Source organism: Mytilus edulis, chromosome 1, assembly GCF_963676685.1.
Source record: "Mytilus edulis chromosome 1, xbMytEdul2.2, whole genome shotgun sequence".
Taxonomy (NCBI): Eukaryota; Metazoa; Mollusca; class Bivalvia; order Mytilida; family Mytilidae; genus Mytilus; species Mytilus edulis.
The window spans coordinates 8,381,278-8,398,550 of NC_092344.1; the positions used below are offsets into that span (position 1 = coordinate 8,381,278).

The window sequence follows — 17,273 nt, forward strand, 5'->3', positions numbered from 1 at the left end:
TTCTCTTCCCAATCACTATCTAAACAATATTGACAAGAACTGAATGCTGAGTTGGAAACTTCGACGAGAAGAAGAATTTAATCGCATTAAAAAAAACATAACATAACATACACAATAATGTGTTTATTATACTATGCGGTATGGGCTTTGCTCATTGTTGAAGACAGAACGGTGACCTATAGTTTTTAATTTCTGTGTCATTTGGTCTCTTATGGACAGTTTTCTCATTGGCAATCATACCACATCTTCTTTTTAATATTAATTCCGTATCGTCAAACAATTGTAGTAAGATGTGTTTGTGCGTGTGTGTGTTTGATTGTGTATTATCATGTCTTGTATATTATCCAACACCTTATAACAGTTACAGGTCCACGCAATAAGGTGCCCGTCTTTTCATTTTCTTTTAAAATTTGTAACTTTTCATTCTATATTTTTTTGCTGCTGTTTGTTTTTTTGTCTTTTTTTCAAATTGAACGCATTAAAAAATCATGCTTCATCTTTCCATATAGAAACCCTACATTTAGGAAGATTGTATGTATGTCATATCTATATGATACCATATATCATTTTATATACTTTGGTTAAAATAAAAATTCATATAACAGGTTGTAACTCCATGTCAACAATATGTACAAATATCATTCACAAATATAAAGATACTTAAAATATATATAAAGAGCAGAATTTATTATCTTTATAGATATGTTCACAAGACTATTGACTCGTGAAGAATACGACGGAAAGATGTAGTGCCAATTTTCGCTGTATTTGTTTCACAGACATGTCAAAATAAAAAAAAAGTATAAACAAATGTCTAATTTTGGCATTATCTATCTAAAGAGCGTTTTCAAATATCATTTATGGCATTTATAAGGTGTTCATATCTCTGGAAATGCATCTCGTCTGGAATGTGCATGATTTTTAGTTACTGGGCGTTAAGAGAACAGCAATCTTTCAGTAAATCGTAATAAACTATAATAGTTTTAAAACCCTTTGAAACTATTTACGCACACACACACACACACACACACACACATACACACACACACACACACTCGAACACGAAGCTGTACTACTGTGAATTTAGTTAAAATTTAAAAGACTTTGTTTCAAAAAGATGTGAAATGAAAATGACCCTACCATTTATATATGAAGAAGTCACACATCGGCAACAGCTTTATCCATAAGACGTGATATTGTTTTTCCAGGGCGAGAATTTGTCTATTTTTTTTCACCGAAGGTGCCAAATTTCAAGATCGACTTAGTTTTAAATAGCCATACTTTGGTTCTTCAATTTATCTTTTTTAAAAAGCCTAAACATCAGGTTAAACAAATCTCTTCGTTAGAACATTTTCTAGGCTTCAACATCGGCAAATGCTGGAAAAATGTCAAAAATATGATTTGGTGAATTTTCGGGAATATTAGCTTGAGAAAACTCTTTGCCGCAACCGAGTAATTAAAATGTTCTATTGCCAAAAGTGGTCAATGATAATTTTGGATCCGAAGACACAACACCTTCTTGTTCTTTGGTGGCGTTCATTGTGAATTATGTTCAAAACTGTTACAAATTATTGAAAATTTGACCAAAACTGACGTTACAACAAAATGTATACTTGAGGAATTTTTAATTGTTAGATAGTTATATCAAAATATATCTTGTGAAATGTGAAGTATTTTGGCCTTATTTTTAAAAAGAACATAGAAAAAACTTAGGGTCAAACATGAACTCTTTTGGTTAAAAAGTAAAGATATATAAGCTGTACTTACAAGAATTTTAGTTTCAGCTTTTTTCATTGATGTATTTCGTTATTCCGCTCTCGTCTACGCGAGAGAACACGATAAAACCGTGACAATCCATCTTATCTTACCATAACATTCTTCCGACGTTAAAAATCATTAATTATTCTTTCCGGTTTTGCAATATGACAGTAAATTATTGAATTTTCATTAATTTTATACGATATTAGATAGGAACTGATGTTTAATAAACTCAATATTACTTTGATGTTTGATAATAATTATTTGCCTGCGAGTCGGTCTTCAGACGTCTTGCTTCTTGGCAAACTGCAGAAGATTAATGTAAGTTAACATTGATTGACAAGAATCTGATCACATGTTTACTTTGTTCTCTTTTATTTTGATAATTTAACTTTTAAATGATCCATATGCATGCAAATATAAAACCTACGACACACGACATTTCAAGGATTGAATTATCAGGTTCGTGTTGACGTCGGTCTTTTTAACCACTGCAGTAAATAGAATAGAATAGACATCAATTAAAGTAACACCCGTTCATGATCGCAATATTAGATGAGAATTGTTTGTCGAGATTCACCCAATAACCAATTCCTTGAGGTTTTTAAACATCACCTCTTGTAGTTTCAAAGTAGTTGTTTTTTAATCATCCTCACAGAATCTATATAAATTTTTAACAGAACTATTAACCATCAATGTCGCCAAGTTTGGCAAGCATTCAAAGTGTAAATTTAATCAGGATCCGCAAATCATAAATCTAAAGCTTCAAAACACGTTAAGGGGGTTTGTTTTTAAATTGACCACACAGAACTGGACATTGTCTTTGAAGAACATGTTTTCAGAAGATCAGAGCAAATGGAGGAATAGCAAAATATCTTTCATATACTATTCTGGCATAGTTCGGTTCGAAAGAAGAGTCGAGGATAGAAGATTGAAGACCATATAGTGAATATGTATAGAACTTCTTTTCCATGACCAGAATGATAATTGCACCATTAATATCGTCTCATTCTACATGTTAACTGTTTTGATTATAAATTAAATTACTTGAGATGCATCGCAGTATCAAAAATTATACATCATAACAAAAAAAACATATTCATATTAGTAATCTTTAATATATAAATAACATATAATATATATATATAATTTAAAAAAATATATCAAAATAAATAAAACATAGTTTATATAAAATAAAGCACAGGCATTACTTTTATCACAAATTATTATTAGCACTAGAAAAACATAAAATTTACAGACAGTTCTAAAATCTCATTGATCGTTTGGCATATCTTCGTTTCTCGCCAGCTGTCCATGACTTTGACTTGACTCGAAAATGGCGCAAATCTTCTAAGTGGTCGGAATGAAGCATTGGTCGATAGCTCACTGGGTCACATAGAGCTGGCTGTTCATTGAATAATGCTTTGTAGCCATTATCTAGTAAATATATTTCTGGAAAGTTCAGTGATGGATAGTTTTCTTTATTGAGTTCTCTATCTTTGCTTCTGAGGAATCGTAACATTTTAGGGCCTCTTTCGGACGAAAACTCACAGTGGAAGATGATGATCTGTTTATCTTTAGTCGGTTCACGAAGCAAAGTTAAAATGGTCTCGTGCAAATACATATTTTCTGCTCCTCTGATATGCCCTCCTTCAAATTCATACGGGTATCGGCAGTCGATGATCTTGTAGTCACTGATGACGTCATCGTAGTCTCCGTTTACAACATCAGCAAGTGTCTGTGGGGTGATGCTTTTCAAATCGGTGTGTTTTCCAGTGACAGTTGGTAAAGTATGTAATCTACTACCGTCGGCAATGAAGTCGTCGTTCTCTTCAAGTTTGGTTACCACAGCCTTTATATCAGTACAAGTTTTTGGTCGTTTTGAACATGTTGAGTTGCCATCTTCTGTACGCTGTCTTTTGGCAGATTTTTTCAAGCTAGGTGTATATGTTATATGATCATCCATACCGAGACCAGAATCCTCGTCTTCATCAGGAAACAGACTCCGTTTGATGTTTGGAGTCATCATAGACATAAGATCATTAGCCTTTACTGGTGTAGAATCAAAACGCAGTGAAGACAAAGATGCTGGAATGACATCAAAGTCATCACATGTGTCAAATAATCTTCTTGAAAGCATTTTTGTTGTCGATCTGAATTAAATGTCAAGTATTAGGAATTAAATTTGAAATGTTTATGTTTGAATTATTTTCAATTTTTATATTTATATGTTTTGAATTGACAATAAGTGATATTTGTCTCTAATTGGGAATCGTGCTCAGCTCATTACTCAAGCAGTGTTCAACTCGAGGTCGACCTTCCAACGCTTTTGTTAATTATTTAATTAACCGCCAATCAATTCCAATGATTGAATTTGTTTTTTCAAAAAGAATTTCAAATGATTACCTTTGGGTTTGATTGTACAAAGATGATTACAATCATGACACGAAGTAAAAAGTGCACATGTGTAAGATAAGTGTTCATATAATACTTTTACTTCAAAACGATACAAATTAATTCAAGAGGTGAAAAAAAAATATTGAAAAATTAAATTAGATTTAAATAAATATTAATGAAAACATTGCTATGTATAAGTATAAAAAATAAAAATAAAATCGAAATTCAATTAAGTATTTCATTTAAGTGTATTATGAAGAAAAAATATCCATTCTGTACAAAATGTCTTCTATTATTAAACATGAATATGTACATTTTTTTACAGTTTGAAGCATTTTATAATATGCCTATAGGTTTTATTTTGTTTTAAAAGCATGTCATGTAAGGATTTTTTTTATTTGTTTTTATATTCAGTATATATGAAAAGGGCGGGTACTTGTTTGTCTCAGCTGCTCTTTCTTATCTAAAAGGATCGAAATGGTCACAGAAGATGCCACAATGTTCTTTACTGTTGACTTGTACCCACACTGGTCCTGGTAAATTTCATTTGATTGATAATGACTTTATTTATTACCTATCGATAGTTGATTGACCAAAGGTTGATCGATGGGTAGCTGGTTGACCGATTGATAGCTGGTTGACATGCTGATGGCTCAATTCGCTGAAGATTCATTTCTATACGCGTGCCGTTATACAGATGGAATCATTTATAAAAAAAATGATCATTTGTTAAGATAATCATATTATAATATAAATCTGGTATACGTTTTAAACTGCACGGTCTGTTTCCTTGTCTGACCATTACAGGTACCACAAGACAGTTGGGTACGAATTGAATATACTTTTTTAAAACCAGGTAAATTCCCTTTTTCGACAGACAATTTTGCTTCTCTTTTCGAAATGCGCATCTGGTCCAGAACATGGTACCGTTTATGTTATTACTAACACTGGGACGATGCCTCTGCTGGTGGACTGATAGTCCCCGATGATATCACCAGCCCAGAAGCAAGTACTTCGGTACTGGCATGAAAATACAGATTTTGTGTAATTAAAATTCCTATTACAAAATTTTGAAAATTATAAAAAAAAAATCAGAAATGTATCTCCCTCATGCAAAGCTTTATGTCTTTGCTAGTCTTTGGCTATACCTTTTGTCCTTTTTGGTTTATAGCTCTTCATCTTTTTAATAAGTTTTGGATTTTAAAATATGTTGACTTCAAGTATCACTGAAGACACATTGATTTTCGAAATGCACACCTTGTGCAGACAAATTGGTACTGTTTATGTTATAACAAAATTGTCAGTAAACGCTGGGTGGATATGCTCATTCTGTCCAATTGTTTTAAGTTCTGTTGAAAACCCTAGATCCGCTCTCTATGCTGAATGCCTCGAAATAGGAACACAAAATTTTATAGAATTTGAATTGTTTACTTGCCATGGCGTTGTCAGTTTATTTTCGATTTATGATTTTGACTGTCCCTTTGGTATCTTTCGTCCCTCTTTTGTAATCGTTTAACTTAAAACAAATTATTTTTTTTAAATTATAAAGATTCAAACAAATTTAGTCTGGCGTACTAAATTACAATCCTGGTACCTTTGATAACTATTTACACCTGCAAGAAACATTTTGTTTTAAAGTAGCTTATGCAGCCTGATAATTCTGACTATTTTATCAAAATATATATTGTTGGGTCGATAAAATCGTTATGTTATAGTGTTATGTAGAGAACATAGCTGTTCCCGTACTCATTTTAAATATTTTGGTAGATATTACTTTATGGAACCATCCCGAATGTTAAATCTGAAACGTTGAGAAATGGTAAGGATGTGCGTCTGTATAGTAGTGTGTGATATATAAATACGCAGCCATAACCTATCAGAATTGAAACGTTAAATCCGATGCCTTACAATGGTAATTAGAGTGCCACGATCAATCCAGGTACCTTTTTTAATAGTTATTTAGAGAGTTCATAGATAGGCTATTGTAGCACAAAGACTCTTTCGCTATTTGAAATATCTTCTCTTTCCCGTGGAGTTATAAAAAAAAAATACACAGTCAACCCCGGACGAGCAAATTTAGGGAACCTTATCATTGAATTTATTATTAATTTGTCCTAGCTCTCAATATGTGTGAAATACTTGCTACTAAAAAAGGCAAGCACAGTTAATTAATTTTTTAGTATTATTTTCTATAGATATAGGAAGATATGGTGTGAGTGCCAATGAGACAATTCTACATCCAAGTCACAATTTTTAAAAGTAAACCATTATAGGTCAATGTACGACCTTCAACACGGAGCCTTGTTTCACACCGAACAAAAAAGTATAAAGGGCCCAAAAATTATTTAGTGTTAAACCATTCAAACGGGAAAACCAACGGTCTAATCTATATAAAAAACGAGAAACGAGAAACACGTATAAATTACATAAACAAACGACAACTACTGTACATCAGAATTCTAACTTAGGGCAGGTACAAAAATTTGCAGCGGGATTAAACGTTTTAATGGTACCAAACCTTCTCCCTTTTTCTGAAACAATAGTATAACATCACAACATAGAAAAACACACAATAAAATATCAATTGGAAGGCTTAACTCAATTAAATAACGTAAATAAACACACTGTGAACGAATAATTTCCATCTGCGATACCTGAATGCAAATACCTAGTCCATTATACGAAATAAAATGGGAAATTTAACTTCGCAATATGTTGATGTGCATGTCCTAAGTCATGAGTCTCACCACTGGCTGTCTTTTGTCTCAACTCATGTTTTCTTCTGTTCATTGGTGTGTAAAAGTCAGATCTTTGAACGTGTATTTTAAATAAATCCTCATTTTTTTATGCAAATGTCATATCTTTGAACGTACATATGTACAGGTTTAATTAATCCTATGTTTTTTTACACGAGGAGATTTATAGCCTGAATGTCGTTCTCCTCCAGAGTAATTTTGTATCTGTGTCATTTGGTTACTGTCTCATTGACATGCAACTTACACTATCAAAGTGATAAAAATACAATAGAATTGACCAAATTTCGGTTATAAGCTCAATATCTTCAAAAAGCAGAAAACGGAAAATTCATACAAAAAGAGATATGACTAGTTTCCCCTGAATTGTTTGTTCCAACCTTTGTTAATATAAGGAGATGAGGAATATTGCCAATAAGACAACTTTCTACCAAAGTTCCGATGAAGTTAATGTTAGCAATGAATTTCAAAGACAACCGTATGGACTTTACCATGATAAAACTCCATACTGCATAGGCGGCTATAAAAATCCCCCGACAAGAAACATATGCCGTATATTTCAAATTTATTAACCAACGATAACCACTAAACTACATGTATCTGACTTTGGATAAAAAATAAAGGATGTGGTGAGGTAAATATCAAAAAGAAGATTAAGAATGAATGTTATTAAGACAACTCTTCATGAGAGACCAAATGACACAAAATTAAAAACTATAGGTCACCGTACGGCCTTCAACGATGAACATAACCCATACCGCATATTCAGAAATTAAAGGCCCCGGATGTGACAAATATAACACAATTCAAACGAGAAACTCAACTGTCTAATCAATGTACAAAAACAATAAAAAATGACCAACAAATATGTAACACGGCAACGAACAACAACACAGGATTACAGGCTCCTGGTTTGCGACAGACACATACATACCAACAAATATGTAACACGGCAACAAACGACAACACTGGATTACAGGCTCCTGGCTTGAGACAGACACATACATACCAACAAATATGTAACACGGCAACAAACGACAACACTGGATTACAGGATCCTGGCTTGCGACAGGCACATACATACCAACAAATATGTAACACGGCAACAACCGACAACACTGGATTACAGGCTCCTGGCTAGTGACAGGCACATACATACCAACAAATATGTAACTAGGCAACAAACGACAACACTGGATTACAGGCTCCTGGCTTGCGACAGGCACATACATACCAACAAATATGTAACTAGGCAACAAACGACAACACTGGATTACAGGCTCCTGGCTTGCGACAGGCACATACATACCAACAAATATGTAACTAGGCAACAAACGACAACACTGGATTACAGGCTTCTGGCTTGCGACAGGCACATACATACCAACAAATATGTAACATGACAACAAACAACAACACTGGATTACAGGCCCCTGGCTAGTGACAGGCACATACATACCAACAAATATGTAACTAGGCAACAAACGACAACACTGGATTACAGGCTCCTGGCTTGCGATAGGCACATACATACCAACAAATATGTAACATGACAACAACCGACAACACTGGATTACAGGCTCCTGGCTAGTGACAGACACATACATACCAACAAATATGTAACATGACAACAAACGACAACACTGGATTACAGGCTTCTGGCTTGCGACAGGCACATACATACCAACAAATATGTAACACGGCAACAAACGACAACACTGGATTACAGACTCCTGGCTTGCGATAGGCACATACATACCAACAAATATGTAACATGACAACAAACGACAACACTGGATTACAGGCTCCTGGCTTGCGACAGGCACATACATACCAACAAATATGTCACACGGCAACAAACGACAACACTGGATTACAGGCTCCTGGCTTGCGATAGGCACATACATACCAACAAATATGTAACACGGCAACAACCGACAACACTGGATTACAGGCTCCTGGCTAGTGACAGGCACATACATACCAACAAATATGTAACTAGGCAACAAACGACAACACTGGATTACAGGCTCCTGGCTTGCGACAGGCACATACATACCAACAAATATGTAACTAGGCAACAAACGACAACACTGGATTACAGGCTCCTGGCTAGTGACAGGCACATACATACCATTAAATATGTAACACGGCAACAAACGACAACACTGGATTACAGGCTTCTGGCTTGCGACAGGCACATACATACCAACAAATATGTAACATGACAACAAACGACAACACTGGATTACAGGCTCCTGGCTTGCGATAGGCACATACATACCAACAAATATGTCACACGGCAACAAACGACAACACTGGATTACAGGCTTCTGGCTTGCGACAGGCACATACATACCAACAAATATGTAACTAGGCAACAAACGACAACACTGGATTACAGGCTTCTGGCTTGCGACAGGCACATACATACCAACAAATATGTAACATGACAACAAACGACAACACTGGATTACAGGCTCCTGGCTTGCGACAGGCACATACATACCAACAAATATGTAACTAGGCAACAAACGACAACACTGGATTACAGGATCCTGGCTTGCGACAGGCACATACATACCAACAAATATGTCACACGGCAACAAACGACAACACTGGATTACAGGCTTCTGGCTTGCGACAGGCACATACATACCAACAAATATGTAACATGACAACAACCGACAACACTGGATTACAGGCTTCTGGCTTGCGACAGGCACATACATACCAACAAATATGTCACACGGCAACAACCGACAACACTGGATTACAGGCTCCTGGCTAGTGACAGGCACATACATACCAACAAATATGTAACTAGGCAACAAACGACAACACTGGATTACAGGCTTCTGGCTTGCGACAGGCACATACATACCAACAAATATGTCACACGGCAACAAACGACAACACTGGATTACAGGCTCCTGGCTAGTGACAGGCACATACATACCAACAAATATGTAACTAGGCAACAAACGACAACACTGGATTACAGGCTTCTGGCTTGCGACAGGCACATACATACCAACAAATATGTAACATGACAACAAACGACAACACTGGATTACAGGCTCCTGGCTTGCGATAGGCACATACATACCAACAAATATGTCACACGGCAACAAACGACAACACTGGATTACAGGCTTCTGGCTTGCGACAGGCACATACATACCAACAAATATGTAACTAGGCAACAAACGACAACACTGGATTACAGGCTCCTGGCTTGCGACAGGCACATACATACCAACAAATATGTAACTAGGCAACAAACGACAATACTGGATTACAGGCTCCTGGCTTGCGACAGGCACATACATACCAACAAATATGTCACACGGCAACAAACGACAACACTGGATTACAGGCTTCTGGCTTGCGACAGGCACATACATACCAACAAATATGTAACTAGGCAACAAACGACAACACTGGATTACAGGCTTCTGGCTTGCGACAGGCACATACATACCAACAAATATGTAACTAGGCAACAAACGACAACACTGGATTACAGGCTTCTGGCTTGCGACAGGCACATACATACCAACAAATATGTCACACGGCAACAAACGACAACACTGGATTACAGGCTCCTGGCTAGTGACAGGCACATACATACCAACAAATATGTAACTAGGCAACAAACGACAACACTGGATTACAGGCTCCTGGCTTGCGACAGGCACATACATACCAACAAATATGTCACATGACAACAAACGACAACACTGGATTACAGGCTCCTGGCTTGCGATAGGCACATACATACCAACAAATATGTAACTAGGCAACAAACGACAACACTGGATTACAGGCTCCTGGCTTGCGATAGGCACATACATACAGAATGTAGCGGGATTAAACATGTAAGCGGGATCCTAACCCTCAACCCGAACTTGGGACAGTGGTGTTACAGTACAACATATAAAACGAACGATAAATATTAGTTTAAATAGGCTTAACTCATCAAAAGAATACAAACATTAATACATCTAACATAATTACAGACGATGTGGCCGGGTACTTGTCGTCCCAACAACAAAAAGTAAAGATCTGAGAGTACTCGCAATAACTGACAGTTAGTTCAAAGCCAATATAAACAACTAACACAAAGAACTATGCATCTTAGACTAAATTATCAATCAGTACACATCCAACATCCAATGGATTTAGTTTAAAGACGTCATAAAGAGTCGGAGACAAACATGACCTTGTGCAATGCCAAAATAAACTTATCATTGATACCAGGATGGAAGTTTCTATTTTCACCAGACGAGCGTTTCTTCCACAAATGACTCATCGGGGACTAACTGGTGAGTTTGTTTTTAAGACGACACACACGCAGTAGCAACAGTTAAAAATCATGAAGTACAATATAAATATTGGTAATCTTTAATATATCAATAATACGGTAATAACAATAACAATAAAACACAAATTGTATAAAACAAAGCACTGAATTACTGTTTATATCACAGATATCTTTGAGCACTAACATTCTTCTAAACTTAAAAGACAGTTCTAAAATCTCATTGATCTTTTGGCATATCTTCGTTTCTCGCCAGCTGTCCATGACTTTGACTTGACTCGGAAATGGCGCAAATCTTCTGAGTGGTCAGAATGAAGCATTGGTCGATAGCTCACTGGGTCACATAGATTTGGTTGTTCATTGAAGAATGCCTTGTAACCATTATCTAGTAAATAAACTTCAGGAAAGTTCAGTGATGGATAGTTTTCTTTATTGAGTTCTCTATCTTTGCTTCTGAGGAATCGTAACATTTTAGGACCTCTTTCGGACGAAAACTCGCAGTGGAAGATGACGATCTGTTTATCTTTGGTTGGTTGCTGAAGCAAAGTTAAAATGGTTTCATGTAAATACATATTATCTGCTCCTTTGACATGTCCGGCTTCAAATTCATACGGGTATCGGCAGTCGATGATTTTGTAGTCACTGATTACGTCAACGTATTCTCCGTTTACAACATCAGCAAGTGTCTGTGGAGTGATGCTTTTCAAATCGGCATGTTTTCCAGTGACAGTTGGTAAAGTATGTAATCTACTACCGTCGGCAATGAAGTCGTCGTTCTCTTCAAGTTTGGTTACCACAGCCTTTATATCAGTACAAGTTTTTGGTCGTTTTGAACATGTTGAGTTGCCATCTTCTGTACGCTGTCTTTTGGCAGATTTTTTCAAGCTAGGTGTATATGTTATATGATCATCCATACCGAGACCAGAATCCTCGTCTTCATCAGGAAACAGACTCCGTTTGATGTTAGGAGTCATCACAGACATAAGGTCATCAGCCTTTACTGGTGTAGAATCAAAACTCAGGGAAGATATAGATGCTGGAATTACTTCAAAGTCATCACATGTGTCGAATAATCTTCTTGAAAGCATTTTTGTTGTCTTAAATTTGAACTGTCAAGTATTACGAAATTGAATGTTAAATTTTTATGTTTGAAATATTATGATCTTTTTATATATATATTTTTTTTAATTGACAATAAGTGATATTTGTCTCTAATTGGGAATCGTGCTCAGCTTATTGCTCAAGCAGTGTTCAACTCGAGGTCGAACTTCCAAAGCTTTGTTAATTATTTAATTAACCGCCAATCAATTCCTATGATTGAATTTGTTAGATCAAAAAGATTTTCAAATTATTACCTTTAGGTTTGATTCTACAAAGATGATTACAATCATCACACAAAGTAAAAAGTGCATATAAGTGGAGTAAGATAAGTATTCACACAACACTTTTACTTCAAAACGATACAAATTAATTCAAAAGTTGAAAAAAAAAATATTGAAAAATTAAATTAGATTTAAATAAATATTAATGAAAACATTGCTATGTATAAGTATAAAAAATAAAAATAAAATCGAAATTCAATTAAGTATTTCATTTAAGTGTATTATGAAGAAAAAATATCAATTCTGTACAAAATGTCTTCTATTATTAAACATGAATATGTATATTTTTTACAGTTTAAAGCATTTTATAATATACCTATAGGTTTTATTTTGTTTTAAAAGCATATTATGTAAGGATTTTTTTTTTTTTTTAAATATTCAGTATATATGAAAAAGGGCGGGTACTTTATGTCTCGGCTGCTCTTTCTTGTCTAAAAGGATTGAACTGGTCACAGAAGATGCCACAATGTTCTTTACTGTTGACTTGTACCCAAGCTGGTCCTGGTAAACTTCATTTGATTGATAATGACTTTAATTTTTACCTATCGATACTTGATTGACCAAAGGTTGATCGATGGGTAGCTGGTTGACCGATTGATAGCCGGTTGACATGCTGATGGCTCAATTCGTTAAGGATTCATTTTTATACGCGTGCCGTTATACAGATGGAATCATTTATAAAATAAATGATCATTTGTTAAGGTAATCACATTATAATATAAATCTGGTATACGTTTTAAACTTCACGGTCTGTTTCCTTATATGACCATTATAGATACGACAAGACAGTTGGGTACGAAATGAATATACATTTTTAAAACCAGGTAAATTCCTTTTTACGACAGACAATTTTGCTTCTCTTTTCGAAATGCGCATCTGGTTCAGAACATGGTACCGTTTATGTTATTACTAACACTGGGTCGATGTCTCTGCTGGTGGACTGATAATCCCCGATGGTCTCACCAGCCCAGAAGCAAGTACTTCGGTACTGGCATGAAAATACAGATTTTGTGTAATTAAAATTCCTGTTACAAAATTTTGAAAATTATAAAAAAAAAATCAGGAATGTATCACCCTCATGCAAAGCTTTATGTCTTTGCTAGTCTTTGGCTATACCTTTTTGTCCTTTTTGGTTTATAGCTCTTCATCTTTTTTTCTTTTTTTTTAAGTTTAGGATTTTAAAATATGTTGGCTTCAAGTATCACTGAAAACACATTGATTGTCGAAATGCACATCTGGTGCAGACAAATTGGTACTGTTTATGTTATAACAAAATTGTCAGTAAAAGTTGGGTGGATATGCTCATTCTGTCCAATTGTTTTAAGTTCTGTTGAAAACTCTAGATCCGCTCTCTCGATGCTGAATGCCTCAAAATAGGAACACAAAATTTAATAGAATTTGAAGTAGGAGCATATATAACAAAAATCAACACTGAATTTCAACTAATCAAGAACTGTAAGCACTTTATGCCTTAAATAAATCACACTTGTTATCGTTGAACTTAAAAAAAAATAATTAAATTATAAAGATTCAAACAATTTTAGTCTGGCGTACTAAATTATAATCCTGGTACCTTTGATAACTATTTACACCTGCAAGAAACATTTTGTTTTAAAGTAGCTTATGCAGCCTGATAATTCTGACTATTTTCCAAAATATACATTGTTGGGTCGATAAATCGTTATGTAAAAGTGTTATGTAGAGAACATAGCTGTTCCCGTACTCATTTTAAATATTTTGGTAGATATTACTTTATGGAACCATCCCGAATGTTAAATCTGAAACGTTGAGAAATGGTAAGGATGTGCGTCTGTATAGTAGTGTGTGATATATAAATACGCAGCCATAACCTATCAGAATTGAAACGTTAAATCCGATGCCTTACAAGGGTAACTAGAGTGCCACGATCAATCCAGGTACCTTTTTAATAGTTATTTAGAGAGTTCATAGATAGGCTATTGTAGCACAAAGTCTCTTTCGCTATTTGAAATATCTTCTCTTTCCCGTGGAGTTATATAAAAAAAACAGTCAACCCCGGACGAGCAAATTTAGGGAACCTTATCATTGGATTTATTATTAATTTGTCCTAGCTCTCAATATGCGTGAAATACTTGCTACTAGAAGAAAGGCAAGCACAGTTAATTAATTTTTAGTATTATTTTCTATAGATATAGGAAGATGTGGTGTGAGTGCCAATGAGACAACTCTACATCCAAGTCACAATTTGTAAAAGTAAACCATTATAGGTTAATGTACGGCCTTCAACACGGAGCCTTGGTTCACACCGAACAACAAGCTATGAAGAGCCCAAAAATTACTAGTGTTAAACCATTCAAACGGGAAAACCAACGGTCTAATCTATATAAAAAACGAGAAACACGTATAAATCACATAAACAAACGACAACTACTGTACATCAGATTCCTGACTTAGGACAGAACTTCGCAATATGTTGATGTGCATGTCCTAAGTCATGAGTCTCACCACTGGCTGTCTTTTGTCTCAACTCATGTTTTCTTCTGTTCATTGGTGTGTAAAAGTCAGATCTTTGAACGAGAATTTTAAATAAATCCTCATTTTTTTTATGCAAATGTCCTAATCTTTGAACGTACATTTGTACAGGTTTAATTAATCCTATGTTTTTTACACTAGGAGATTTATAGCCTGTATATCGTTCTCCTCCAGAGTAATTTTGTATCTGTGTCATTGGGTTGCTGTCTCATTGACATGCAACTTATACTACAAAAGTAACCACTAAACTACATGTATCTGACTTTGGATAAAAAATAAAGGATATGGCGAGGTAAATATCAAAATGAAGATTAAGAATGAATGTTATTGAGACAACTCTTCATGAGAGACCAAATGACACAAAATTAACAACTATAGGTCACCGTACGGCCTTCAACGATGAACATAACCCATACCGCATATTCAGAAATTAAAGGCCACGATGTGACAAATATAAAACAATTCAAACGAGAAAATCAACCGCCTAATCAATGTACAAAAACAATATAAAAATGACCAACAAATATGTAACACGGCAACACACGACAACACTGGATTACAGGCTCCTGGCTTGCGACAGGCACATACATACAGAATGTAGCGGGATTAAACATGTAAGCGGGATCCTAACCCTCAACCCGAACTTGGGACAGTGGTGTAACAGTACAACATATAAAACGAACGATACATATTAGTTTAAATAGGCTTAACTCATCAAAAGAATACAAACATTAATACATCTAACATAATTACATACGATGTGGCCGGGTACTTGTCGTCCCAACAACAAAAAGAAGAGATCTGAGAGTACTCGCTATAACTGACAGTTAGTTCAAAGCCAATATAAACAACTAACACAAAGAATTATGCATCTTAGACTAAATTATCAATCAGTACACATCCAACATCCAATGGATTTAGTTTAAAGACGTCATAAAGAGTCGGAGACAAACATGAATTTGTGTAATGCCAAAATAAACTTATCATTGATACCAGGATGGACGTTTCTATTTTCACCAGACGAGCATTTCTTCCACAAAAGACTCATCGGGGACTAACTGGTAAGTTTGTTTTTAAGACGACACATTCACACAGTAGCAACAGTTAAAAATCATGAAGTACAATATAAATATTGGTAATCTTTAATATATCAATAATACGGTAAATAACAATAACAATAAAACACAAATTGTATAAAACAAAGCACTGAATTACTTTTTATATCACAGATATCTTTGAGCACTAACATTCTTCTAAACTTAAAAGACAGTTCTAAAATCTCATTGATCTTTTGGCATATCTCCGTTTCTCGCCAGCTGTCCATGACTTTGATTTCACTCGGAAATGGCGTAAATCTTCTGAGTGATCGGAATGAAGCATTGGTCGATAGCTCACTGGGTCACATAGATCTGGTTGTTCATTGAAGAATGCCTTGTAACCATTATCTAGTAAATAAACTTCAGGAAAGTTCAGTGATGGATAGTTTTCTTTATTGAGTTCTCTATCTTTGCTTCTGAGAAATCGTAACATTTTAGGGCCTCTTTCGGACGAAAACTCGCAGTGGAAGATGATGATCTGTTTATCTTTAGTCGGTTGCCGAAGCAAAGTTAAAATGGTCTCGTGCAAATACATATTCTCTGCTCCTCTGATATGCCCTCCTTCAAATTCATACGGGTATCGACAGTCGATGATCTTGTAGTCACTGATGACGTCATCGTAGTCTCCGTTTACAACATCAGCAAGTGTCTGTGGAGTGATGCTTTTCAAATCGGCATGTTTTCCAGTGACAGTTGGTAAAGTATGTAATCTACTACCATCGGCAATGAAGTCATCGTTCTCTTCAAGTTTTGTTACCACAGCTTGTATATCAGTACAAGTTTTTGGTCTTTTTGAACATGTTGAGTTTCCATCTTCTGTACGCTGTCTTTTGGTAGATTTTTTCAAGCTAGGTGTATATGTTATATGATCATCCATACCGAGACCAGAATCCTCGTCTTCATCAGGAAACAGACTCCGTTTGATGTTTGGAGTCATCACAGACATAAGGTCATCAGCCTTTACTGGTGTAGAATCAAAACTCAGGGAAGATATAGATGCTGGAATGACATCAAATTCATCACATGTGTCGAATAATCTTCTTGAAAGCAT

General features: G+C 35.3%; 3 protein-coding genes across 3 annotated transcripts; all 3 read right to left on the bottom strand.

Moving 5' to 3' along the window:
- Positions 1 to 2,965: 2,965 nt before the first annotated feature.
- Positions 2,966 to 3,843, bottom strand: LOC139519156 (M-phase inducer phosphatase-like). Its single transcript, XM_071310990.1, has one exon. It carries the CDS (start codon positions 3,791 to 3,793, stop codon positions 3,023 to 3,025), a length of 771 nt encoding a protein of 256 aa, XP_071167091.1. The 5' UTR covers positions 3,794 to 3,843; the 3' UTR covers positions 2,966 to 3,022.
- Positions 3,844 to 11,433: 7,590 nt separating this feature from the next.
- LOC139519163 (M-phase inducer phosphatase-like) lies at positions 11,434 to 12,341 on the bottom strand. The gene has a single exon (XM_071311002.1). The coding sequence runs from the start codon at positions 12,318 to 12,320 to the stop codon at positions 11,445 to 11,447; it is 876 nt and encodes a 291-aa protein (XP_071167103.1). The 5' UTR covers positions 12,321 to 12,341; the 3' UTR covers positions 11,434 to 11,444.
- A 4,056-nt stretch (positions 12,342 to 16,397) lies between these two features.
- Positions 16,398 to 17,273, bottom strand: LOC139506942 (M-phase inducer phosphatase-like). Its single transcript, XM_071295585.1, has one exon. The coding sequence runs from the start codon at positions 17,271 to 17,273 to the stop codon at positions 16,398 to 16,400; it is 876 nt and encodes a 291-aa protein (XP_071151686.1).